Source organism: Megascapheus bottae, chromosome 4 (genome assembly GCF_031878675.1).
Source record: "Megascapheus bottae isolate mThoBot1 chromosome 4, mThoBot2.hap1, whole genome shotgun sequence".
NCBI classification, from domain to species: Eukaryota; Metazoa; Chordata; class Mammalia; order Rodentia; family Geomyidae; genus Megascapheus; species Megascapheus bottae.
In genome coordinates, this window is record NC_143512.1 from 48,238,769 (window position 1) to 48,265,653 (window position 26,885).

The following is a 26,885-nucleotide window of genomic DNA, read 5'->3' on the forward strand; positions in this document are numbered from 1 at the left end:
ACTTCTATTTCTATACTTTAAAATAGACACCCATGTCACATGCCTGTAATATTAACTACTCATAAGATTGAGATCCAAAGGATCATGATTCAAAGCCAGATTGGGCAAGAAAAATAAAATGTACTAATACTTCATCTTGAAAATGACCAGCAAAAACATACACTGGAGGCATGGCTGAAGTACTAGAGAACCAACTGAGCAAGCAAACCATGCAAGGATGAGGCACTGATTTCAAAGCCAATACTGGCCCCCTCAAAAAAGTATGCATTATGGACAAAAATGTAAATGTTTAACAAATAAGAAGATCAATCAATAGATTTGCAATATTAGTTTGCTCTCCACCAAATGGTCTTGTCCTTTCAATTTTAGAAAACATGACTGCTCTAAAAAGAAAAATGCTCAATCTCAGTGGAGAATTTGGGCTTTTTGAACTGAAACTTATATATAATATATAATTATATATATATGAGATATAAATTGATGGTAATTATTTTCTTTCCTGCAGTCCTTTGATTTTGATTTTTTTTTTGTTTGCCAGTCCTGGGCTTGGGCTCAGGGCTTGAACACTGTCCTTGTGCTTTCTCAAGGCTAGAGTTCTACCACTTGAGCCTCAGCACCACTTCTGGCTTTTTGCTATGTATGTGGGGTACCTAGGAATTGAACCCGGGTCTTCGTGCATGCTAGGCAAGCACTCTACCACTAGGCCAAACTCCCGGCCCCTGATTTTGATTTTTGCAGTAGTAGAGATGAAACTCAGGACCCTCCCACATGCTAGGCAAACTGTTCCCCCACTGAGTTCACATTCTCCCTAATTTAGCACCCTACTTTCCTTCATCTAGGGGAATGATTTTCACTGTGTGGTACCCTGACCACCAATCGCACCATAAACTGGGAACATGATAAAATGAGAATCTAGGGGGCCTCAGAAATCTGAGTTTTAACTAGGCTATGAACAATTTTGTATGTATGTGCCTGGCTTGAACTCAAGGCCTAACCACTGTCCCCGAGCTCTTGTTTGTTTTTTGGTTTTGGGTTGTTTTTTTTTTTTAATCAGTTGTGGGGCTTGGACTCTGTGCTTGGATGCTGTCCCTGAGCATTTCAGCTCAAGGCTACCACCCTACCCCTGGGCCTGGGCATTGTCCCTGAGCTCTATAGGTCAAAGCTACCACCCTACTCCTTGAGCCACAGCACCACTCCAGGTTTTCTAATAGCTAATTGGAGATAAAAATCTCATAGTCTTTAGTGCTGGGCTCTTTGAACCTTGATCCTCAGATCTCAGCCTCCTGAGTAGCTAGGATTACAGGCGTGATCCACTGAGCCAAGCTCCCTGATTTCTTTTTCCCAAGACTAGTGCTGTACCACTTGAGTCACAGCTCTACTTCAGGCATTCTGTGATTAGTCTCATGGGCTTTTCCTGCAGGCTAGCATCAAATTATAATTGTCAGATCTCAGCCTCTTAAGTAGCTAGGATTCCAGACATGAATCTAACACCCAGCCTGAACTGTGTTTTTAACCAGATGGTTCCAATGCTCTAAACTTCAAATGTGCTACTCTCCATCTAGGTATTAGACCCAACTGAGTCTTACTTTTGTCAACACATAAATTCTAGTATACTAAAATGTGGGGCATGTCAGAGTTGAGAATCCATGCTGTTTCTCCCGATTTCAGGATTTGCTCCAGATGCAATATGAAGGAGTAGCTGTGATGAAAATGTTCGATAAGGTTAAAGTGAATGTCAACCTTCTCATATACCTGCTGAACAAGAAGTTCTATGGAAAATGAAGTGCCTACAGAGATGCCATGGATTCCGTATCATCTGGATTGAGAAATGAATTTGCTTAGTATTTTTGTTTGTAAACATGATTGAAATCACTGCTCTTAAATGTGTGATTTTTCTTAAAAGACCAAAACTGTTCGGAAGAATGTACCCATGTGCCTTTTTGATAATTTGATACTACAGTAGGGTAACAGACACATAAAATGAACTAATGTAAACACACCCACATTGTACTGTGGTATAGCTAGGTACTCTGATTGAACTCTGGACACCCTATGATTTGCTTTAAACTAGAGGGGCAAGTTTAGGTGACCAGGGACAAATGTGTAAACCTATTTTCCTGTGAAAAATTTTAAAATGACCCACTTGCATAATGTAAATTCTTCATGGATTTTTTTTGATCTGTGGATAAAGGTAAACCTAATGAATTTGTAATGAATTATTTAGACGTAGAGTTCGAAGCCTTGTCATCTGGGAATTATTGATTTCAAAGAGAACTTTTGTGCAATTCAGGATGAAGTTTTTATAATTGAAAGCGACAATACAGTAATGCTTTCTGTATGAAAGTATATATTTTATGTGATTTTCCCCTACTAAAACAAAGTGCACTACTCTTGCAAAGACTCTAGTACAGAGTCGCTAGTGCCCTAGGAATAAATGGACAGCATCTTAGCCCCCACCTCTACCCCTCACAATTTATTTGAATACTACAATTGTGCCTCTCAATTTTTTGTAATGCTATCAAATCAGTATCTAGATTGTTTTTAAATGTATTCTTTGAAAATTGTTTTATGTAAAATAAATGTTACTTAATTACATGGATGTGCCTTTTCCCCCCTTTTCTTTTTAGCTTTTTGACACACAGCCTCTGTGTGTAGCCTAAGCCTGCCTCACACTCATGACCCTCCTGCCTTTTAGCTTCCAGAGCACTGAGATTACAGGTATGTTCCACAATACCCAGATTCATTATTGTGACTTTTTACGTTGTCTTAGTAAATCTACACTGTGTAGAAGATTCTACACTAGTAGAAGATTCTTGTTGGGGATTATCAGGAAAAGAAATAATGTCTTACTTATGATGTGCAGTAAGATACAAGTTCTTCCTTGTCACTGAAACAAAGCAGAGAAGTTTGTTTTTTCCCCAAGTTCAGCTCTTCAAAGGTAAATGTGTGGATCCATGGAGTAATTCAGGGAACCAAGCTGTCTGGTGAGCTCTGTACTGTCCACTGATGCTTGCCCAGCAAGATGGCAGAATGAAGTCCATGGCAAACTGACTTCAGATGACACCAGTCACTTCCGCGTGCATTCTGTTTGCCATTCTATGGTCACAGCTAGTTCGAGTCTGTTTTGTGTTGCTATACCAAAATACCTGAGGCTAAGTTCTTTATAAAGAAAAGGTATTTACTTGGCTTACCATTCTGGAGGTCTGAGAGCCTGGTGCCAGCCTTTGTTTGGCTTCTGATGTGCACCACATGTCATCTGCATCACATAGTGCCACATGCAGGAAAGAAAACACTTGAGTGCCCTTGCTTTATAACAAGCCACATGGTGATAACTAATCCAGTTCTGACACACCCAACTTCCTTCCTCAAGACCTCATCCAGTCCAGAGACACCTCATCCACCTCTCCAGAAAGACAACAGGGAAGGAGAGCAGGGAGAGTAAAGTCCAGGTCATCTGGACTCTCTGTTCCACAACAGGAACTCAGATGCAACTGGAATGTCCTTCCTTCACACTCTGTGTCTCCAGTAGCCTTTATTTTCCTTAGCAATTGTAAAATACGCTCATGTGGCACAAACAAGTATAAGACTGAGAATTTGGAAAAATCACTAAACCATCATATTCTACTAGTGATTATTTCAGGTATACTTTCTCTTTTGGGGGGGTGGAGAGCAGTTGTGGGGCTTAAACTGGGCACTGTTCCTCAGCTTTTTTGCTCAAGGCTAGGATTCTACTGCTTGAACCACAGCACCACTTCCAGCATTTTTTGTCAGTTACTTGGAGGTGTCTCCTTACCTAGGCTGGCTTTGACCAGAGATCTTCAAATCTCAGCCTCCCACATAGCTAGGGCTACAGGTGTGAGTCACTGGTGACTGGCCAAGTATATATATTTTGGACAAAGAATTGAATACCTTAAAATACATTGATTGTGGGTATAGGATGTTATTTTTTTAAGTGTTAGCCTTATTTCAGCTTCCTGTAAAAGGAATGAAGTGTTGCCTTGAGTACATACCTATTCATTGAAAAGTAGGGATCTGAGCCGGGCATTGCTGAGCTTCCTCCCTACTTCAAGAAAGACTTTCAGTAGAAATGTCTGGCAAGCAAAATTATGGAGTGGCATCTTGAGGTAAGGGCCAGTCTCTCCCAGCGTCTTTGAGCCATCTCCAACACTTAGTTTATTCCAACACTGAGGCTTGAGCACAGGATGTATAAGGAATGGGATTTCCTGTCATTCCAGTCTTATAGGAAAACCAATAGAGCTTGCTCTCTGTTGGCACAAGATGAGGATGGCATTGAGACTATTGTCAATATCACTTGCCCTTTGGTTGAGGGATTTTTTTTTAGCTCAGGACCTCAGGCATTAGCCTAGTGCTCTCCCATATGACTCCAGTGGTTTTAGATGGTTATTTTTGAGATAGGCCTTGTAAATTTCCCTGCTCGGCTAGTCTTGGGTGGTGATCTTTCCATAGTCACCCTCCCAAGCAGCTAGGATTACAGGATGAGTTACTGGTAACCAGCTAAACATGTGCTGTTTATTATAAGTCATACTAGTTTTTTATGTTGTAGGAAATAATAGATTTTATTATAATAAAAGTTTATAAGATTCATTTAATAGAATACAGTCAATTAGTTTGATAATTTGATTTTGCAAAGTGGGCTCTTTTTTTTTTTTTTGTCAATCGTGGGGCTTGAACTCTGGGCCTAGGAACTGTCCCTGAGCTCTTCAGCTCAAGGCTACCACCCTACCCTTGGGAGCCACAGCACCACTTCCGGTTTTCTGGTGGATAATCGAAGATCAGAGTTTCATGGTCTGTAGTGCCGGGCTGGCTTTGAACCTTGATCCTCAGATCTCAGCCTCCTGAGTTGCTAGGATTACAGGCATGAGCTACCTCGCCCGGCTGCGGGCTCTACTTTGATGTATTTGACAATGTCATCCACACTACAAAAGTGATCTTTATGGGGGTTTCCTGCTCCCATAAACTCCACTGTGGCACTTGGCAAAAGGCCAGAAGACAGGGGAGAAGCCCTGTGGCTAATCTCCTGGACTGAAAGAACCGTCAGTGCCAAGAGAGGGAAGAAAGCCTGGCCACTTAGTTCAGAGGTTAGTGGCCAAGAAAGAGCTGAGCCCTGTGTGATTGCACAGTGTGTGTGTGTGTGTGTGTGTGTGTGTGTGTTTGGACATCAGTCAGAGATGCCACGCATAATGGGATTTTTATGGCTGTGGGTAAGTAGTGGTTTGTGGCAGCCCTCAAGCACCTCAAGAGGTGAACCACAGAACTGTCAGTAGTGCAAGTGATCCCAGGAAAGATTCCCTTAGGTCCTGGATATTCTCGCTGCTGCTTAGTTTTGTGAAAGCTGTTGCCTCTATGACTGAAACCATGACATAGGGATGGGTTAGAGTCCTTTGAGCTCCAAAGTAGCTTGGTTTTCGTCCTTCTGTAAGACCAGTCATGGCTGTGCCTTGAGAACAGCAGACGCTGACAGTGGGAGGAAAGGAGTCTGGAGCCTGGGTGCCTTAGCCCACTGAGCCTTCCTGTGGCTCGGTGGAGCTTTCACTGATGATCGACAGGTAAGCATTCTCAGTCTCCAGATAGTCACTGGGACAGATTCACCAGGTTGGTTCTGCATGTCCCTTGACAGGAGATTTCCTAGTTTAAATCTCTGGGAAGGAAAGTCAGCAAACAGAACTAAGCTATTGCACCCACTGAGTTGAAGAGTTGAACTCCAGCAAAGTTGCCTTCTTTTTGGGTGGTGGGTGTGCATACATGCACACCCCAGTCCTGAGGCTTGAACCCAGAGCCTGAGCATTGTTCCTGGGCTTCTTTTGCTTAAAACTTTCACTCTACCACTTGAGCTACAGCTCCATTTCCAGCATTTTTTTTTTTGCATGTGGAGAGGTTAGGGGTGTTAGTTTATTGTAGAAGAATTTCAATTACTTTCCTGTACAGGCTACCTTCAAACCATGATCCTCAGATCTCAGCCTTCTGAGTAGGACTACAGGCATGAGCCAGTTTCTTCTTGTTTGCCTTGATGAGTTTGTCCTTTTCTTAGTACCCTAAATCATAAGGATATTATGCCACTCTCTCCAGGGTTTATGAGATTAACTATACTCCAGCCAAAATACCAAAATACAGGCTTGTGGTAACAAAAGACAGAAACAGGCAGGCTGCTGTTTAGCATTTCACTTAGTTAGAATTCATTGTTTTCTTTAAAAAAAAAAAAAGTGGTACTGGGTACCATGAGCTCATGTGTGTGATCCTAACTGTTGAGAAGGCTAAGATTTGGAGGATCAAAATTCAAAGCAAGAAGAAAAGGCAGAGAAGACTCCTCCATCTCTAAAATAACCAGCAAAATGCCTAGATGGAGACATGGCTCAAGGGATAGGGATGCCCGCCATACACGAAAGCTAATCAGACTATAAGTTCAAATTGTGTTAGGAAAAAAGCAGAAAGCAAATGTGAAGGCCAAGTGATGGCACAGGCTTGTGACCTCAGCTATGTGGGAGATGAGATTGGGAAGACGCCAGTCCGTACGCTCCCAATACCACAAACATGGGAAGGTGGCTAATGACACACTGTTGGCTGTGCCAGGCAAGTTAAAACTCAGAAAATGAAAGCCCATGAGCCAGTATCACATAGTTTTCATATGAAGGATGCTGGGTAAGGTGGGAAATACTGGGAGGGGAAATTGCCTCTGTGCTACACATGCACATTTTTTGTCATTACTTCTTAAACAATATAATAACTATATAGCATTTACATTGTAGCATGTATACATAATCTAGAGAATAAAGTCCACTGAAGGTTATGTGTAAGATCTGTGCAAATACCAGGCCATGTTTTGTGAGAAACTTGAGCATCCTTAGATTTGGGTTTCCTAGGAGATTGTGGAACCAGCCCTCTTTGGATATTCTAACAGGTAAGCCTCTCAAGCCATGCTTTAAAGCTGTCAGTTCTGTAAAATGATTGCAAACATACCACCCACGAAGTGAAATGTAAAAGCATACTCATAGTATTATGATTATATTCTCTTAAGGATATACATGCATTTTTTTGTATGCAAGTACAATTTTTTCTTTTTATGGGGCTTGAACTCTGGGCCTGGGGGCTGTACCTGAGCTCTTCAGCTCAAGGCTACCACCCTACCCCTTGAGCCACAGCACCACTTCTGGTTTTCTGGTAGTCTCACAGACTTTTGTGTCCACACTGGCTTTGAACCTCGATCCTCAGATCTCAGCCTCCTGAGTAGCTAGGATTACAGGCATGAGCCACCAGTGCCTAGCATGAGTACAATTTCTTGAATGATGAACAGAAAAGTTAATAGTAATGAGGGAGAGTTTGGGAGAGGCTTTATCCACAGTGTGTTTTCTGTACTTTTTTTTTTTTTTTTTTTTTTGCCAGTCCTGGGCTTGAGCTCAGGGCCTGAGCGCTGTCCTTGGACTTTCTCAAGGCTAGAGCTCTACCACTTGAGCCTCAGCACCACTTCCAGCTTTTTTCTATGTATGTGGTACTGAGAAATCGAACCTGGGTCTTCGTGCATGCTAGGCAAGCACTCTACCACTAGGCCAAACTCCTGGCCCCTGTTTTCTGTACTTTTATTTAACTGCAACTTGTCCGTGTTTGAAAGTATTGAATAGAAAATTTCAGAAATAAACAATTCCTATGTTTAATACCATGCTGAATAGAGTGATGAAATCTCACTGTATGCAGCACAAGGTATTATGAATGATTCAATGTGCCCTCACTGTATACATTACTCAACTTATTAGCAGCCATCTCTATAATAGACCAGAGGTCCCAGAATCCCAGGGCTTATGTCCAAGTAACTTTTATTTCACTTAAACTAGGGTTTGAATGATTAAAAGGCACAAGAGTAGTGATATAAAGGAGGAATCAGAACATGAAGCAAGGCACATTAGCTCTGGAGAAGATACACAGCAGACTGCGGTACTGTCCGGATTGCAAGCACCTGCTGCAGAGCTACCTACGCTAGCCCCCATGGACAAGGGAAGAGATCATGCTGTCCACTTTATATCCTTGGAGCTGTCAAAATATTTTGCTACATCTTACTACTTTTATACATTAAATTGCCTCTAAGATGCTCTTCATGTTCAACAACTCTGACACTGGAGTGTATCTTAACAATCAGTGGTAGGTCCTGGCTTAATTGCTTTTATTTTTCCTTTGTAAAATGATGAATCTAAAAATCAACAGCATCTCAGAAGTGATGTGAAATGTCAGTTAATGAGTACAGAAAGATTGTTGCGGGGGGGGGGGTGTCTTGAGGAGAGCTGATGACTCACACCTGTAATCCTAGCTACTCAGGAGGCTAAGTTCTAAAGATGGTATAAAAAACAGCCTGGACAGAAAAAGTCATGAGATTCTTATCTCCAACCACCAAAATGCTGGGAGTGGAGGTGTGGCACTAGCCTTGTCAAAAAAAAAAAAAAAAGCCAAGTAAGAGCAAGAAGAGCCTGATTTTAAGTCCCAGCGCTGGCACAAAAGAGAAAGATAGATAGCCAGACAGACAGACAGATACACACACACACACACACACACACACACACAGGGGAGGGGGAGGGAGAAATGGTTCAGACTACCTGCTTTGGACATGTTTTCCTAAAAGTTCATTAGAAATGATTTTAAATAGCATTATTTCATTGGCTATCTCCAAAGCCATTGAGCAACATCTGTGTATTTAAAAAAAAAAATCACAGTGTGTGAGAATAATGGGAAAATCTAGAGAAGAAAGAATCCTATTTCTTCCTCCACTAGTTCCAGTTGGGTGCCTCCCCAGTGACTCTCAGCCTCTCTCTCTCTCTCTCTCTCTCTCTCTCTCTCTCTCTCTCTCTCTCTCTCTCTCTCTCTCTCTCTCTCTCTCTCTCACACACACACACACACACACACACGGCGCCTGAATCTCTTGTTGCAGTCTAAAAGTTGTCTCCAGGGACTGTCTAAACAGAGTGAGCTGTGGTTCCTCCCCATCAAGCCGCAGTCTCCACACCCACTTGAGGTCCTGCGCTTAGTGACAATGTTCATGAACAGGCCCTGGGAAGTTCGCGGGGCACCTGGGGAAGTGTCACAGTGACATCAACCCTCCCCTAGCTGAGGTATGCTCATTTCAATCTGGAAAAAAAATAAATCGAATTTTTAAATATCAAGAAACCAGTGGCATTTTTTTTTTTTTGCCACGTAAACTTTGGAATCCGTCATCTATAAAGCTCAACACGAGAAGATGTTCAGGGTCAACCTTTGCAAACCCGGGGCTGCGCTGGGCTGGATGTCCAGGGTCCCGGCAGACGGGGCCGACGCCCGGGGGCGCAAACTAGCTGTCCGGAGCCGATTCTCCCTCCCCACCCGCCCGCGGGGACCCGGCGGAGAGTGGAGGGGGACGGCGGTGGGAGCGGGCACCGCGGGGAGGCGCTGCAGGAGCCGGCGCGCCCAGCCCCGCGCCGTCCTGCCCGGCCGGGCCCCGCCCACCGCGGCCCGCCCCGTCGAGGCCCCGCCCCCTCGGGTCCCCGCCCGCCCCTCGCGTCCCGCGCCCGCCGGGGCCGAGCTCGCCTCTCCCCCGGACGCCCAGCCGTGTTCTCCCGCCCTCAGGCAGCGATCTGCTGGAGTGGTGTTCGACCTCAGCCCCCGGGAGCCGCGGGTACGGAGCGGGCCGCGGGAAGCCCTTCCAGCCGCCCACCGCGGGCCGCGTCCTCGCGCAGCTCCGCGTCCAGCCGGCGCCGGCGGACAATGGGGCCCGGGCGGCTGCTGCTGCTCGCCGCTGGCCTCTGCCTGTGCGGACCCGCGGTGTCGGCCCGCCTCCCTGCCCGAGTGGAGCCAGGTGAGAGCCGCCCGGAGCCGGGGAGCGGGGAGACGGCGTGCGGCCAGGGCTGCGCCTGCACCTGGAGAGGGCTGCCCCTCGCCACGGCCCTGCCTCAGTTTCCTCCTGAAGCTGTCCAGGCTCTGGGCGTGGGGGACACACCCAGGAGGGGCGCACACCCTTTCCCCTGCCCGCTGGGGACCCCCGAGGGCTGGGGCGGAGCGGGTGAAGCCCCGTGGGTGGGTGGGGAGGAGGGCCCGTCCGCGCTGAGCTCCTTCTTTGTGCGGCCTGCTACTCGCAGGGCCACCTCCAAAAAAGCCTTTCCCGTTGTGTCCTGGTAGGCTCCGGTCCTTCCTTTCCTTGGGGAGTAGAGCCACTTTCTCTAACTTTGTTTGGGAGCGGGGGCAGGCACATTTTCGGGGAAGAAAAGGATGTAAAGAAAAGCCCACCGCACAATACCCAGCAGCAGTGGTCAGCTGGGGTCCCCGGGGGCGCTGGAGTGTGATAACCTCCCACCGGGTAGCCCCAGAGGCTGAGAGGTGGGAAGTGGGGGTTCTTTGTTGTCAGGAACCCCTATTCCCGCCGGACTGGGGAAAGGAAGGGACCTTTCCCCAGAACCAGGATCCCTAGACATCTTTGCATCCTAGCTCTTCTCAGCTTCTGGAAACAGTTGGTTCGCCTGAAATACATTCCCACTCATTGTGTATTTTCAAGTTTCTGGTTATGATCAAGTGAATAGATTTTGTTTAACTTGGTTAAATGTTTCCTACTCTATTCTATTCTCTTACAAAGCCTAGTTGAAGAGTTGTTTAGGGTAAAGGTGCTAATTAGAAAGGGAGAAAAATGATTCTGAATTTCTTACAGCAATAGTCCATTAGAAACAGTTAACCATGTTTTACGTAGGGAAGATGGTGGGTTTTTTCATTTTGCACCTGGTAAAAGAGTGCACCCTCTGTGACTCCTACATATCAGGATTAAGAAGTGACAAGGACAGGTTGCTCCCACTCTCTTTGCTCAATGTCCCTCTGAAAAGATGCCCTTGGGGAAAATCAGCAAGCCCCAAATGGGACCCCAAGCTGCCAGCAGGACATTATTACCAGTGGTGTGGGAGGAAACATGGAGAACTCCTGAAAAATCCAATGTACAGGTGTATGATTTCGCATACGATTATGTGGTGTGTTGCACTGTGTTTGGGGAAAAGCTCTTGAGAAGACAAAGACAGATCTTCGTTTGAGATTCGGGTGTGGGTGGAGGACAGGTGTACCCAAATGCCAAGTCCATCCTCGCTAACCACTTTTCCTCATAGCCCTTCCCCACGAGGGCTGTCATCACCTTTAAAGGAATGGACTTAAAAACTGATGATTTCTACCCAGTCTCTCACTTTCTTGTGGAAGGGATGGGATAAGTGAAGGTAGATGGTGCTGATGTGGATTCTGGAACAACTTGGGAGGCTAAGAAGAGAAGAGAAAAGGAGAGGACCACCTGTTAAGTGCCAGAATTTTCACTTAGCTTCTCTCTTCTCAACCCACTCTAAAAGCACTTTGTTAGGGTGGAGACAGGGCTTGTTTCTTTTCACTGATTCTGAAACTACTGTCCAGAGACAGCAACATGGCAAATAAGCTTGTCTACACTCCACACAAGCAATAATAGGGCCTTGGTCCTTAGGGAGTTTAAAATAACTAGAAAAAAAAAATCAACCAGAAGTATGTTTGCTTTTTAAGATCATTGCATACCAGCAATTCTTGTGTGTGGGAGGGGGTAGGAGGCATGTTCCGGGGCTTGAACTCAGAGCTTTGATGCTGTTCCTGAGCTGCTTTTGCTCAAGGCTGGAGCATTACCATTTGACCCACAGCACCATTTCTGGCTTTTACTCGGTGATTTATTGGAGGTAAGAGTCTCAGACTGGGGCCAGGAGTTTGGCCTAGTGGTTAAAGTGCTTGCCTAGCATGCATGAAGACCCGGGTTCGATTCCTCGGTACGACATACATAGAAAAAAGCCGGAAGTGGTGCTGAGGCTCAAGTGGTAGAGCTCTAGCCTTGAGAAAACTCAAGGACAGTGCTCAGGCCCTGAGCTCAAGCCCAGGACTGGCAAAAAAAAAAAAAAAAAAAAAAGAGTCTCAGACTTTCCTGCTTGGGCTGGCTTCGATCCTGAGACCTCAGCCTCCTGAGTAGCTAGGATGACAGGCGTGAGCCACCGACACCCACACAGAATTCTAACCCATGTCTGGGATAAATTACTAGTGCTGGAATGGGACCTCTCCTTTGTTCCAAAGGTGCCGCCTGACCCTGAATGTGCCACTGCTGAGGGAGACAGGTCAGGGCCATCCACTGTGTGTGAAGAGAGGCTGTGAGACCTCTCAGGACTAGCCCCTTCCCACCCATCTGAGCTTTGCTGCTGTACTTTTGAGTTTCCACTCCCACATACTTCTTGACATTTCCTGCCTTGTTGCTATATGGTATGTCATCTCCCCAGCCAAGATCATACTTTTCATTTATGCTTCATGACATCGCCAATGGATCTTCACTCAGCACACATTTCCTAAGAAACTTGCAAGTTTGTAAGTTAGTTTACATTCCTTGGACCAGGCAATTTAAGTACTATGCCTTGTACTTGTGAGGAGAGGCTGCATCCCAGAACAAAAAGGGATACTTGGGAATTTTATAAGGATCTATAGAGTGAAAGGGTCAAGGGCATGGTCGTAATAAAGCATCCTAGGTGGGTAAGTCTCTTTGCTGGCTCCTCACCCCAGGCAACAAGCCCAATTCCTTAGTGAAGAGTGAAAGGGCCCTCTCAAGTACACAGCATACATTGCCCATTTCACTGAATCCCACTGCCTGTTTCTTTCCTCACAGAATTAAGCTTTCTCTGGCTTCTTTCCCTATGTCACTCCCCCCAGCCAGAATGCCCCCCCCCCACATCCCATTTGATTAGAAGCAGCTGCTCTGCAGAGCAGCCAGGAAAACCCCTCTTCTCATTTTTTTCTTTCATGGGTAATTTACATACACAATTTACAACTCTTTGGGTAGGTGTCACTCTTTCCAGATGAGGAAAGCGAGAACAGCAATGGCCAACTTACCAGTCTAGTAAGAGGTTGCACTGAAACTGGACACAATCTGGTCTTTCCTAAGTACCAGTTTCTTTAGAGAGTCACTCAGACTCTAAGCCCATCTAATGGTAGAGACATTGTCTGCTGTGTTCTGCAGCACCCCCTCCTACCCTCCCCCCATCACCCCAGAAAGCAAAGTCTGGCTCCCTTAACTTGATAGGCCAGACTCCTTACCAGGGTGTGATAGGCATATAGTAAATGCATAGACTGTGGTATCCTGCCACTTACATTTGCTAATAGATGATAAGGCTGACCATAAACACTTCTCTTACTGATAAATATACTAATTAGCTCTTAGAATAAGATGTTGATCTTCAGGCTAAATAGAAAAACCTAAAACCTGTAGGAAAGTTCTGCTCTTAGCTAATCAGATGGCTCTATCAAGTCTTAAAAAAATCAAACTGCCCAGAAACTAGCAAATAATTAACTCATTTTCTCCATCGTTATTTATTTATTCGTTTATTGCTCTCTATTTAAAACTTTCTTCCCTATTGCCTAGTGCCTTTGCCTTTGGTTTTATGGCATGGGGTGATGGGAGATTTTCTCCTAACTTGACCTCCCTTTGTGTGAAGGATAATTTTTAAAGGGTCCCCAGATGCCATCTCTGAAATCCCTCATGCTGTCATCTGGTTTCCCCACAGTCATCCCCTCCCCCTCTTCAAGCAGCCCACCTGATCCCTTCCTGTTGCATGGGTGACAGCCAGGGCTGGGCTGGGCTGAGCACACTGACTTGCTCTTTCTCAGCAGCTCTGAATTTGCTCCTTTGCTAAGCCATTCTTCTTCTTCATGTCCCATTTCCGGCCATTCTTCCTCGTGTGCCCCTTTTGTCTCCCTCGCTCATTTCACCTTTGTCTCGGACACCCTAACACACTGGAGCCCAGCTGGACCTTGAACAAAAGGAGGACTTTAAAACCAAAAGATCCCCAGGGCTCCAGTCTTCTCTCTAATCCCGGTGTTCTCATTTCAGACATGCATCCCTCTTTTCATTAGGAACTTCTTTCTCTCCCTCCCATCTTCCTTCCTAACTTCATTGTTAAATCAAGGTGACATTCACTCACCATAATATTAACCAGTTTAATTCATGCAGTTAAAAGATGGGCACCACCCACAATCCTAGCTTCTCAGAAGGCTGAGATCTGAGGATCCTGCTTCAAAGCCAGAGCAGACAGAAGACTCAGGGACCCCAACTCTATAATTAACTAACAGAATACTCAATGTGAGGCATGGCTCAAGTGGTAGAGTACCAGCTGTGAGTGAAAAATCCAAGCAAAAAAGCCTAGTGAAAGCATGAGAATCTGAATATTCAAACGACAATACTAGCCCCAGATAAATCAATAGATCAATAAAATGCATGTAGCATACATCCCATCTTGTGTAACATGTAGCATGCATCCCATCTTGTATAATTGCCACTTCTGTGTAGTTCCAAAACATTGTTATTCCCAAGAAGGGAAGCTTATGCCCCTGGGGAAGGCAGTTCTCAGTGCTCTCTAGACCCTCGGGAGCACCTACTTGCCTTTTGTCCCCATGGACTTAGGTGTCTTGAAATTTCATGCACAACGTGTGGCTTTTATATCTGGAGAACTCCCCTTTCACTGAGATTCATCAGTCCCGGGCTCCCCTGCCCTTACAGACACTACCGCAACTTGATTTCCTTTTGACTGTTTCTAGTCTTCAGGATGCTACAGTTTTTGTTTTTTTGTTTGTTTGTCAGTAGGGCTTGAACTTTGGGCCTGGACACTGTCCCTGAGCTCTTCAGCTCGAGGCTACTGCCCTACCCCTTGAACCACTTCCCCACTTCCCATTTTCTGGAGATTAATTAGAGATAAGAATTTCATGATCTTTAGTGCCCAGGCTGGCTTTGAACCTTGATCATCAGATTTCAGCCTTCTGAGTAGCTAGGATTACAGGCTTGAGCAACTGCGACCAGCTGATGCAACAGTTTTAACACTGAGAATTTTCTTTTTGTTTCACTGTGCTATGGCTGCTTTCTTCCTACCTTTTCTGCCCTGGTGCTTGTGGCTATACCTGTTGATATAGCCCTCTATATCAACATTTTTTTTAGCTAATGCTTTGTCCCCAGTTATGACAATAATTTAGTCTGAGACATCTGGTGAACTTTTGCCATTTAAAATATCTCAAAAGCCCTTTATATATTCTTTATTTGTTTGGGAAAGTAACTACATATTTGAAAGGATAATTTGTAATTTGCCCTGGGAAACAAACTCAATAAATTTGTATAATTTTTGAAGAAGACTTCATATCACCTATATTTCAAGTCTGTGATAAGTTAGAAGTCAGGTATTACTGGGCTACAGAAAAGTGTAGCTAGGGCTGGGAGTTTGGCCTAGTGGTAGAGTGCTTGGCTAGCATGCACAAAGGCCCGGGTTCGATTCCTCAGTACCACATACATAGGGAAAAAAAGAGCCAGAAGTGATGCTAAGGCTCAAGTGGTAGAGCTCTGGCCTTGAGCTCAAGCCCAGGACTGGCAAAAAAAAAAGAAAAAAGAAAAGAGGGCCCGGGAGTTTGGCCTAGCGGTTAAAGTGCTTGCCTAGCATGCACAAAGACCCGGGTTCGATTCCTCGGTATCCCACATACACAACCAAGCCGGAAGTGGCAGAGACGAGACTGCAACAAGCGACAGAGAGCGAAAGCAAGCAAGCGGAGCCCAACCGAGTGGTGGCCGGAGCGAGCGGGGCCGGAGCGAGCAGGGCCGGAGCGTGCGGGAGCGAGCCGAGCCAGAGCCAGCGAGGCCGGAGCAAGGGGGGCCAGAGCGAGAAGGGGCCGGAGCGAGCGGGGCCAGAAAGAGAAGGGGGGCCAAAAAAAAAAAAAAGAAAAGAAAAGAAAGAAAGAAAGAAGAAAGAAAAAAGTGTAGCTAATAGCAAGAAGTATAAGAAATACACTTTACATTGTGACCCAATAGGTATGTATGTAATAAAGGTACTCTGACAATCACATTATATAAGTGAGAAAGCAACTTTTGCCCAACAATAGAGATCTTTATCTCATGATATATATTTTAATATTTTTCTACAGTATTCTATTTGTTAAAACTACTCATTATGAGCTGGATGCTGGTGCCTTGTGCCCATAATTTTAGCTGCTTCAGAAGGGGAGACGCAGGGAAATCACAGTTAAGTCTAGCCCAGGCAGAAAAGTCCCTGAGGCTACATCTCCAAAATAACCAGTAAAAAGCAGGGCTGGAGGTATGGCTCAAGTGGTAGAAGGACAGCTGAACCTGCAAGTTGAATGAGCTTGAAGCCCTAAATGCAAACTCTGCTACTTGTGGTGGAGGGAGGGAGCGGGGGAGGGGGAGAATCTTAACAACAACTCAACAAATGACTCAGAATATCATAGCCACTGCTAAGTCTTGACCATAATTTAAAACATAGGGTGTCTGGTTTGGTGATTTGTTTCTTGGTAGAAACAAGGGAGGCTTTCTTTATTAGCTTCAAGAAGAATCCTGCTTTCTAGGAAGGGCTAGCTGGGATTGTATCTCACCTCGGACCTTATTTGAGTTTAAGTACTTTTACAGTCAAAAGACTGGAGACAGCTGGGGTGCTGGGAAAATCTGTGATCAATCCTTGATTATGTATTAGTTTTCACTTTTCTCAGACAGCACGGTAAAGAGTGAAGGTAGGTGAGCAATGTAACTCAGTCATGGGGAAGGCCAGGAAATGGGAGTTGCTCCCTAGAAAGGCCACTAGCATCCCAACTCCTCTTCTCCGGACTCTCCCAGGCACAGGCTGGGTACCTTCTGTGTCTTTATGCCCCAGGCACACATCACTGAGCTGTAACCTCCCTGCTCCCAACTTCTTCCCAGGCCTCCCTGCCTGTGTTTCCAACGAAGCCCTGCTCCTGGATGTATGCTGGGAGGAGAGGCAGCTTCCAGGCTGGCAGCCACTTCTTAGCCCTGCAGTCTGCGTTCACTGTGCTCTATCTCCAAGCCTGCTTTTTCTGCCACAGAGATTTGTGTTCATTTACTGATCTTAAAGCCCCATGAGAACACTTTAACGATGTGTTATTCATTGTTCATGTGTATGAAGGTCTCTAATGCGTTGAGCCTGACCCTAAGGGAGAAGTGTTGTGGCCGTTGAGGCCAACAGGATGTTCAAATTCTCAAGTAGCAGGTGTGATACCATTGTTTTACGTTATGTGTTCACTAGTTGGTACAACTGCCCATTGTTGTGTTAGGATAAGCAAACTAATCTGCTTTGTGAAATAAGGGGGGAGAGAGTACTGTTTTAGGAAGGAAGTAACTAGAAGTGGGTTTTTCATTTTATTTTTTTTGTTCTTGAGATTGAGCTTTGAGTTCTGAGCTTGCTAGGCAGGGCTCTAACACTTGAGTTACACCCTCAACCTTCTTTTGCTCCTGTTTTGTATTTATGTTTTCACTTTACCTCCATTTCTAGAGGCCCATGCTTGAAATAGATGGAGCAAGCTCCTATTCCATCTTTTACTCCCCAAAAATCCACTTAATATATCATCCTCAGATAAAAGGCATGCTTGATATTAAACTAAGAAGAGTAGATAGTACACACAAGTCCTTAATGTCTAGTGGTAATTAAATAGAATACAATACTTTTTGCTTTTTTTTTATTGTGGAAATTGTCAAATGTATCAAAAAAGGATTAGCATAGTTAAACCCCTCTTGGCCCATCACCTAGTTTTACTGCATCTGGCTTTTTCCTCCTCCAACTGGAAAAATTTTAAAGCAAATCCCAGACATTGTATCATTTTATCCTTAAATACATCAGTAGGTAGCCCCAGAAATAAGAACACTTTTATACACACAAAAAAATGTAATCTTGGGGCCGGGAGTTTGGCCTAGTAGTAGAGTGCTTGCCTAGCATGCAGGAAGACCCAGGTTCGATTCCTCGGCACCACATACATAGGAAAAAAAAAAGCCAGAAGTGGTGCTGAAGCTCAAGTAGTAGAGCTCTAGCCTTGAGAAAGTCCAACTCACCCTGAGCTCAAGCCCAGGACATTGTCCCTAAGCTCTTCAGCTCAAGGCTAACCCCCACTACCCTCGAGCCAAGCCCCACTTCTGGTTTTCTAGAGGTTAATTGGAGATAGTCCCAGGTCCTTTTGTGCCCAGGCTGGCTTTGAACCTTGATCCTCAGATCTCAGCCTCCAGAGTAGCTAGGATATGAGCTTAAAGACTATCTTACAGACTGGATTTGGCTGAGTGCAACTGGAACTCATAGATCCTAACATATATGAAATGTTTCTGTCCATCTACCATTTTTCTTTTGATGATCAGTCAGACTGTCCTACCTTTAGCCAGTGCAAGATCCTTCTGATTAACTCCAGTCTTTCTGACCTAACCTGAATATTTTTGAAGATGTGCAAGGCTTCTGTTGTGTATTTCTTCCCTTAAGTCTGACATCTGCCATTTCATTGAGTTCTGTTCTCGCCACAAAAGTGGCACTTTTTTGAATAGCAGGAATGGATTATTCCAGTGGTACAGGTGGCTTTCTATTTGACAGTCTAGGTCTATATTAGTTATGCTTTCAGCAACCCTCGATTCATTTTCTTTAGTTTGTGGAGAGATACAGAGAACAGCTGGCTTGCTCTGTGTAGGGGCAGGGTCCCAGGACTGTTGTTTGCTTAATTCCCCAAAAGGGTGAGCGCCAAGGGCAGAACTCTGAGTCACAACCAAGGCTCACTGATATACAAATCCCAGGATCAAATGGGACATTGAAAGAGCGCCTAATCATGGGCTTCTCTGCTTCCTGCCAGATCACATCAAAGTCAGAAGAGCTTTACTCTCTAATTTCAATATGAGAGTCCATATTTAAACTAATTACTAATATTTGCTGTCTTCAATAACAAAAGCACTCTAGAGGCATTTAGAGAAAGCTGCCTTGGGGGAAACTGAGCAAGAAGTATCAGAAGTGGGTTTAGGACCTATGTTACTCTCTTGTGAGAGCAGCAGCATGAGTCACACTCTTGGCACATCAACAGGCGCATTCTCTTTGACCTGTAAACTCAAATGTCACCCTGAGGGTCTTGAGCCTTTTGGAAATAGCTAGTCACCAGGCTTGGGTTGGATGTTTCTTGGTCATTTGATGCTGAGGTGCATTTTTTATCATTTTTTTTCCTGTTTGTTAACATTCTTTAATTTCACAAAAACCAGAATACCAACTTTTAATGGCAAGAGAAGGTAATGTCTTAGTGATATTTATTTGATCAAAAGATTATGCATTCTTCCCGGGTTCTGGGTTATAAATACTGCCTGTTTTCAGGGTATAATGTTCCTGTCATAAACACTAACCAGGAAAGACATTTTCAAAAACAAAGACTTATTGCTGAAGTTCTCAGTATAAAGCTTAATGACGGTTTTGTTCTACGACTGAGCCGTAGTCTCACAGCTTAGTTATGAGTTGTCCATAGGTTTCAGATTGTGTCACTCTTCTGGGTAGTGGTGCATGGATATGAGTCACATGTGTGCACATGTGTGATCACAGAAGTCTTCCCTTTAACCTGGCTCCTGAAGTGGTATTAGGGAGTCTCTTTAGTTGAAGACTTCTGCAAGGATATTATGGCTCATGCCTATAAAACTAGCTAGCTACTCAAGAGGCTAAGGTCTGAGGATCGAGGTTCAAAGCCAGGAAAGTCTGTGAGACTCTTATCCCTAATTAACCACCAAAAGCCAGACGTGGATGTTTGGCTCAAGTGTTAGAACATTAGCCTTGAGAGAAAAAGCTAAGGAACAGAGTGATCTAGCATGGAGTTCAAGCCTCAGTACTAACACAGAAAAATAAAAGTAAGAGTTCAAGAGGCCTTGCTCAGCACTTTCACAGATATTCGTCTCCGTGGTATTGAAGTGCCACAGCCTATTCTGTCTTCCAGCTCCCATACATTCTTCATGACCTCTAGGGTATGTCACATTCCATAGAGATGTCAGTTGTCAGGCCAATATGTGACTGCATCAAAATAGATACAGAGTAAGTCAGCCACATCTCATAGAGAAAAGGAAACTTCCAGAAAACACTGCATATCTGACACTTGAATTATAGATCTCAAACTAAATACAACCTGTTTATAAATACTAAATACCACACACACACACACACACACACACACACACACACACACACACACACACGAAAAGGGTAGAAGAAACTAGATTCCATTTTAACTTAAAATAGCCCACTGAAAAAACAGTGGGGTCTGGGGTTGGCGGGGGAGGGTAATGGGGACCAAGACATGTGAAAGGGTATCAATGTATGTGAATTAATGCACCTTCTATCTGGCAAATATCATGTAACCCTTTTATTAATTACAATAAAAAATATCAAAAAAAAAAAAGAAAACAGTGGGGTCTGAAAGCAGGCTGCAAGGCATTGAGGAAGGGGAAGCAAACAATGAATTCTCACATTGTTTGATTTTTATAATTTCCAAAGTGAGTGTATGTTGCCTGTTTTATAGGCCTAAAAGCTACTGAAATCCCCATGTTAATTATGCTGAGCTCAGTTTTTGTTTTGTTTTCCCTTTTTTGTGTTTTGAACTCAGGACACGGACAGTGTTCCTGAGCTTTTTTGCTCAAGGCTAGCATTCTACCACTTGAGCCACCCTTTGCTTTCAGCTTTTTGGTGGTTAATTGGAAATAAGACGCTCATGGACTTTCCTTCCTGGGCTAGCTTTGAATGGCAATTTTCAGATCTCAGCCTCTTTAGTAGCTAATATTATAGGTGTGATCCTCAGGTTCCTGGCTCTGATCTGAATTTAGAAAGGCTGAGTTCTTGCAGAGACAGTCCCTTTAGAATACATTGTATAACAAGGTAATATGGCAGGGCACTGTATTAGTCTATTAGAGTAGATTGTGAGGCTATACTCAGAAACTCAATGTTGGAGTCATTTGACCTCTCCTTGTGACAAAAGTCTTCGCAGACAGTCTCTTTCCCTTAGTGGACTTACTCATGACCTTGCTGAGGCAGGTCAGCCTCCCTCAGCCTCGCACTGCCAGCCTTCTGTCAGGGTAGTACAACTCTAGTTTTGCTCTTCATTTTGGAAATTGATATAAACGGACTATATTTCATTTTCTATCTCTGCTACTGTTGCCCGTGCTTTATAGTCACATCCAAAACATTGTTGCCAGCCAGGTGTTGGTGGCACACTCCTGCAATCCTAGCTGTTGAAAAGGCTGAAATTTGAGGATCGTGGTTCAAAGCCAGGCCAGGCAGGAAAGTCCATGAGACTTTTATCTCCAATTAATTACCAAAAAGCTGGAAATGATGCTGTGACCCAAAGTGACAGAATGCTAGCACTGAGCAAAAAAGAGCTCAGTGACAGTGACCAGCGCCCATAACAAACAACAACAGCAACCAAAGAAGCTTCAGAGCTTGTGCCAGAAAATGAGAGGAGGCCTGAGTATGTATTTCACAATATCACAGATACTGCTATTGGCCATCTCTAAAGCTATGTCACTGCAAACAGAGTACTGGGACTTGAGTTCAAGGCATGGGTAGAAGTCCCTTAGCCTTTATTTATTTATTCTCAAAACTGGCACTATCCCAACTTGAGCCATGGCTCCACTTGTGATGTTTTTGCTGGTTCATTGGAAATAGGAGTCTCCTAGATTTCCTGGTAGTACTGCCTTCAAACCACAGTCCTGTAATCTCAGCCTTCTCAGTAGCTAAGATTATAAGCATGAATTACAGCACTTGCTGAAGAACAGAATTTTTTTGGCCGATCCTGGGGCTTGAACTCAGGGCCTGGGCACTGTTCTTGGACACTTTTTGCTCAAGGCTAGCACTCTGCCACTTGAGCCTCAGTGCCACTTCTGGCTTTTTCTGTGTATGTGCTACTGAGGAATCAAACCCAGGGCTTCATGCATGCTAGTCAAGCACTCTACCACTAGGCCAAGAACAGAATTTTTTATGCCTGCTGCCATTGGCTCATACCTAAAAACCTACCTTATTTAAGAGGTTGAGATCTGAGGACCAAGATTCAAAGCCAGATCAGGTAGACAAACTAGACGCTTAATCCCAATTAACCAGCAAGAAGCCAGAAGTGGAGGTGTGGCACAGTGGTAGCACCCCAACCCTGAAAGAAAGAGCCAACTGGGAGCTTAAGGCCCTGAGTTCAAACCCCAGTATGAGCACTTAAAAAAAAAAAAAGTAAAGCCGGTACAGTGCTCAGGCCTGTAATCCTTAGCTACTCAGGAGGCTGAGATCTGAGGATCATAGTTCAAAGCCAGCCAAGGCACTAAAGTCCATGAGACTCTTATCTTCAATTAATCACTAGAAAATGGAAAGTGGGGCTATGGCTCAAGGGGTAGGGTGGTAGCCTTGAGCTGAAGAGCTCAAGGACAGTATCCAAGCCCAGAGTTCAAGCCCCATGACTGACAAAAAAAAAAAAAAAAAAAGTATTTACTCTCATGAAATAGAATGTTACACAGTTATGGATGTGAACTTTTTTGCCTTTTTTGTTATGATGATTATTTTTTTTTTTGCCAGTCCTGGGCTTGAGCTCAGGGCTTGAGCACTGTCCTTGGACTTTCTCAATGCTAGCACTCTACCACTGGAGCCTCAGCACCACTTCCGGCTTTTGCTATGTATGTGGGGTACCAAGGAGTCGAACCTGGGTCTTCATGCATGCTAGGCAAGCACTCTACCACTAGGCCAGACTCCCGGCCCCTATGGTGATATTTTCTGAAATCCTGTGCTGTGTATGGAAATATCCCTACTTAAATAACATTTCAGTGATGCTGATATTTATATTGTAGTGTTTTAGGGGAAAGCCAGTCTGTCTTTCTTCATGTGGTTGGGTTTTTTTTTTTTTGCACAATATTTTGGATTAGGTTACAAACTTCATTAGGAAATAACTATCTGATCTTTGCCACCTGCTCCCCTAAGAAGAAACCCCCTCCCACCCTGCGGAACAAAAAAATAGGGGGAAGGAAAATGTACTTTCTGTGTTTTTTGTACTTCTTCAGTCCATTCACTTTTTAAAATTTCTGTTTTTCAGAGTTGAAAACAACCAACGTTACTGTGAATCCTCGATCATTTTTTCTCAGGAATTCTAATGACAATGGATTTGAACCTTTCCCAATAGAAGAGCATGAGGAGAAAAACAGAAGTGTGTTAGCCAGACACAGAATCATTTCCTTCAATAAAAGTAATCCTATTCGAAAACCACCTCCGGCATTTATCTCAAAAGATGCTTCCGGATATCTGACCAGTCTCTGGCTGACTGTCTTTATCCCCTCCGTGTACACCTGTGTGTTTGTGGTCAGCCTTCCTCTCAACGTCCTAGCCATCGCCGTGTTCATCTTGAAGATGAAGGTGAAGAAGCCGGCTGTGGTGTACATGTTGCACTTGGCCGTGGCCGATGTGCTCTTTGTGTCCGTACTCCCCTTTAAGATCAGCTATTACTTTGCTGGCAGTCACTGGAAATTCGGATCTGAGCTGTGCAGCTTCACCACGGCAGCATTTTACTGCAATATGTATGCATCCATCATGCTCATGACCGTCATAAGCGTGGACCGCTTCCTGGCTGTGGTGTACCCCATCCAGTCCCTGTCATGGCGCACCCTAGGCAGAGCTTCCTTCATATGTCTGGCCATTTGGGCTATGGCTATCGCAGGAGTGGTACCTCTCCTCCTCAAAGACCAGACTACCCAGGTCCCCGGGCTCAACATCACCACCTGTCACGATGTCCTCAATGAAACCCTACTCGAAGGCTTTTATGCCTATTACTTCTCTGCCTTCTCTGCTGTCTTCTTTTTTGTGCCATTGATCATTTCCACTGTCTGCTACACCTGTATCATCCGATGTCTTAGCTCTTCCGCAGTGGCTAACCGGAGCAAGAAATCCCGGGCCTTGTTCTTGTCAGCTGCTGTTTTCTGCATCTTTATCCTCTGCTTCGGGCCCACCAACGTCCTCCTGATCCTGCATTATTTATTCCTGTCCCCCAGCCCTGCCACAGAGACAGCCTATTTCGCATACCTCCTCTGTGTCTGTGTCAGCAGCGTGAGTTGTTGCCTTGATCCCCTGATTTACTATTATGCTTCCTCAGAGTGCCAGAGGCACCTCTACAGCATCTTATGCTGCAAAGAGGGTTCGGACCCCAACAGTTACAACAGCAGCGGTCAGCTGATGCCAAGTAAAATGGATACATGCTCTAGTCACCTGAATAACAGCATATACAAAAAGCTCTTAACCTAGGTCAGTGGGCTGTCGAGAGGTTAAACAAAGAAGATTACTTCGCCACCTGAAGCCTTGGGGATCTGATATGCATGCTTGCTTCTTTACAAAAGCCATCAAACATAGAGATGGGTTAATACCCAGAAGAGGTAATAGGCACAGAAGACAATGTTATTCTAAGGGAGTATCCCAGTACTATAGTAACAGAATGTCACTTTTTTATATATCTAGGTGACGTATATACATGTATGCATGCACATACACATACATAATTATTTAAAGTGTATTATGGAAAAGGTACTTGGAAACCCTCTTTTCATTCCCCAGCAATTATGGAAATAAGTTTTGATTCTGTGATGAGTTGAAAGAACTTAGCCTTGGACATTTGCAGATGCCCAGTAGTTAACGAAGGATTCCATAGTTTGGACTTCACATGCATTCTGTGAGTAGGTATATTGCATTCTGTGAGTAGTGCTTGAGTTAGGGAAGGAAAGGAAGATTTAATGTTGTCTGGGTATAGAAAAAGTCCTAGTGTGTCCCATTTTGAACATATCAAAGTTTGAATTCTTAAAATGAACAAAACACATGAAAAGCCCATCTGGTATGGGTAGCATTTTTTTTTTAACGTTTTACACACTATGTAAGTGTGTAAGGTCCCACGAGGACTCTGAGCGGAAGGTATGTCCCAGAGCTGGGACCAAAACCTCCCTCTCCACTGAACTTTCCAGATGCCATATTCACTACATGCTCCTGGACTCACCCAGGAGGTGGGTGGGAACTAACAGTATCTATAAGAAATTGGCAGCACAGGATGTGACATCCTGGGAAACAAGAACTGTGAAAGCTATCCCTGCTTAACTCAAGAAAGGGACATGTCCTATGTAATGGCCCTGTGAGACAGGCTCTCACATGGAAAACCCCGCATCTGCCCTGGCCACTCTCCCTCTCTGTTGGATGTCAGGCCTTCGGACCCCACCCTGCCCCTCTGCTAGGTGCCAGACCTACGGAAAAGAGAAAGAGCTTTCCTGGTAAGAGCAAAGACGACATAGGAATAGGGTGTGACACACATGTAATGAATATGCTATTCTTCACATCAAGAAGTGTTTTTAGCCAGTTGTGGCTAAGTGTATTTCACACCTACAAGGCCTATCAGCTTAAGAACCTTGAGTATTTGGGTTTCTGCTTCCTGTGGTTATAATTTGAGATGAAAACATACTTTTAAAAGTATATCCTTTCGGTCTACATTATTTAGAAAATTTTATTTATAGTTTTCATCCATAAATACCTTAAATCAAGTTTTCTTTTAAAACTTAGGTATGTTAAAAAGGAATCCTGTGTGCCATTCTGGTTTGAAATCTAAGAAAATTCTGTATTTTTCATTTACTTTGCTTAAGAGTTAATGAGAGAACTGTAAAAAACAAACAAACAAACAAACACATAAAAAAACTTTTTAACCTCAGAGAAGTATCAAGCATAGGAAATGCTTTATATTTGACAAAATCACTTGAAAAGTAGGTCAGGATATATCTTCCTTCCGATTAAAGAATAGTAACATTTTAAACAAAAGAAATAGAAAAGCTGTGAGGTAAAAATATCTAAAAGAGCAAAGTATTTCCAAATACCATAGAATAATTTACATAAAAGTAATATAATTGTAAGTAGAAGCTAGCACTGATTTTATTAGTTGGTTAGTTTCGTTTTATCTAAATCAGTAGAAGTTTGGTGCCCTTTCTTATCTAGTCAATATATTAAAATACCTCTGACTTAATATCACTGTCATCACTTATAAAATCTTATTTCACTGTTTTTATGTTCATCTTTTTAATGTTACTATAACCTATATTAATAAACATGAAATATTCTTGGATTTATTTGTAGTGGATTATTATTGCATCTCTGGGGTTCTTGGGGTAGAACATCACAGTAAATGGATTTTCTTGAGGAAGGGTCAAAGAGCCAGCAGGGAAGGTGAGGTCCCCTGGGAATGACACCACCCTCACCCCAGGTCCAAGGGGTGGAGGGAAGAGTACAGGAACCTCTTTCTAGCCCTTTCTCCTGTGCTTGTTGGTACTTCCCATAGCTCCTGGTGAGTTCTTTAACTTGTGTCTTATACAAAGTAGGATTTCATGGTGACATTTCCATTCGTGCGTATAATATACCTTGGTCATTGTTCACCACCTCTCATTGCCGTCTCCACAACCCCAACAGTCTCCTTTTGTGTGTGTGTATATGTTGGTAGTAGAATTTGAACTCAGGACCTGGTTACTCTCTCTTAGCTTTTTTGCTCAAGCCTGACACTTTGCCCTTTGAGCCACAGCGATACTTTTGACTCTTGGGAGGTAGTTGATTAGAGATCAGCTACAGAGACTTTCCTGTCAAGGCTGGATTTGAACCATGATACTCAGACCATTCCCCCTACACACATATACCACCTACATTCCACATAGGACAGAAGATATTGTTACTCCTGCTCTTAATCCCAGAGCCAAGGGAACCTGGATGTCACAGTTTGTAAGATCAGCTTTCTTTGGCATGGAGAATGAATCCTGGAGAACAGCTGGAGACTTCAAAAAAAAAAAAAAGGCATGATTTCTGCCTGCCAAAGGCATTGTTTTCTGTGTTATGTATTTATTTTTTTGCCAGTCCTGGGGCTTAAGCTCAGGGCTTGAGCACTGTCCTTGGGCTTTCTCAAGGCTAGAGCTCTACCACTTGAGCCTCAGCACCACTTCCAGCTTTTTCTATGTATGTGGTACCAAGTAGTAGAGTGCTAGGCAAGCGCTCTTCTACTAGGCCAAACTCTCGGCCCTGTTTTATCTT

The 26,885-nt window shown here is 44.1% G+C and overlaps 2 protein-coding genes across 5 annotated transcripts in view; both read left to right on the forward strand.

The window, feature by feature from the left end:
* The window catches only part of Iqgap2 (IQ motif containing GTPase activating protein 2), a 225,315-nt gene extending 222,720 nt beyond the window's left edge, over positions 1–2,595 (forward strand). For all 4 annotated transcript variants that reach the window (XM_090331852.1, XM_090331850.1, XM_090331853.1 and 1 more), the window contains one exon: positions 1,669–2,595. In XM_090331852.1, coding sequence (XP_090187978.1) covers positions 1,669–1,782 — 114 coding nt within the window. In that variant the 3' untranslated portion in view covers positions 1,783–2,595. The remainder of the gene's footprint in view (positions 1–1,668) is intronic.
* A 6,965-nt stretch (positions 2,596–9,560) lies between these two features.
* F2r (coagulation factor II thrombin receptor) lies at positions 9,561–25,935 on the forward strand. The gene is made up of 2 exons (XM_090331855.1): positions 9,561–9,829; positions 22,891–25,935. The coding sequence occupies exons 1-2, from the start codon at positions 9,739–9,741 to the stop codon at positions 24,087–24,089; spliced, it is 1,290 nt and encodes a 429-aa protein (XP_090187981.1). The 5' UTR covers positions 9,561–9,738; the 3' UTR covers positions 24,090–25,935.
* The last annotated feature ends 950 nt before the right edge of the window (positions 25,936–26,885 follow it).

Excerpts from the sequence above, each read along its gene's own strand:
- F2r (XM_090331855.1), top strand. The coding sequence starts at position 9,739 with ATGGGGCCCGGGCGGCTGCTGCTGCTCGCCGCTGGCCTCTGCCTGTGC. Across the intron at positions 9,830-22,890 it reads CCCTGCCCGAGTGGAGCCAG|AGTTGAAAACAACCAACGTT; the intron begins GTGAGAGCCGCC and ends TCTGTTTTTCAG.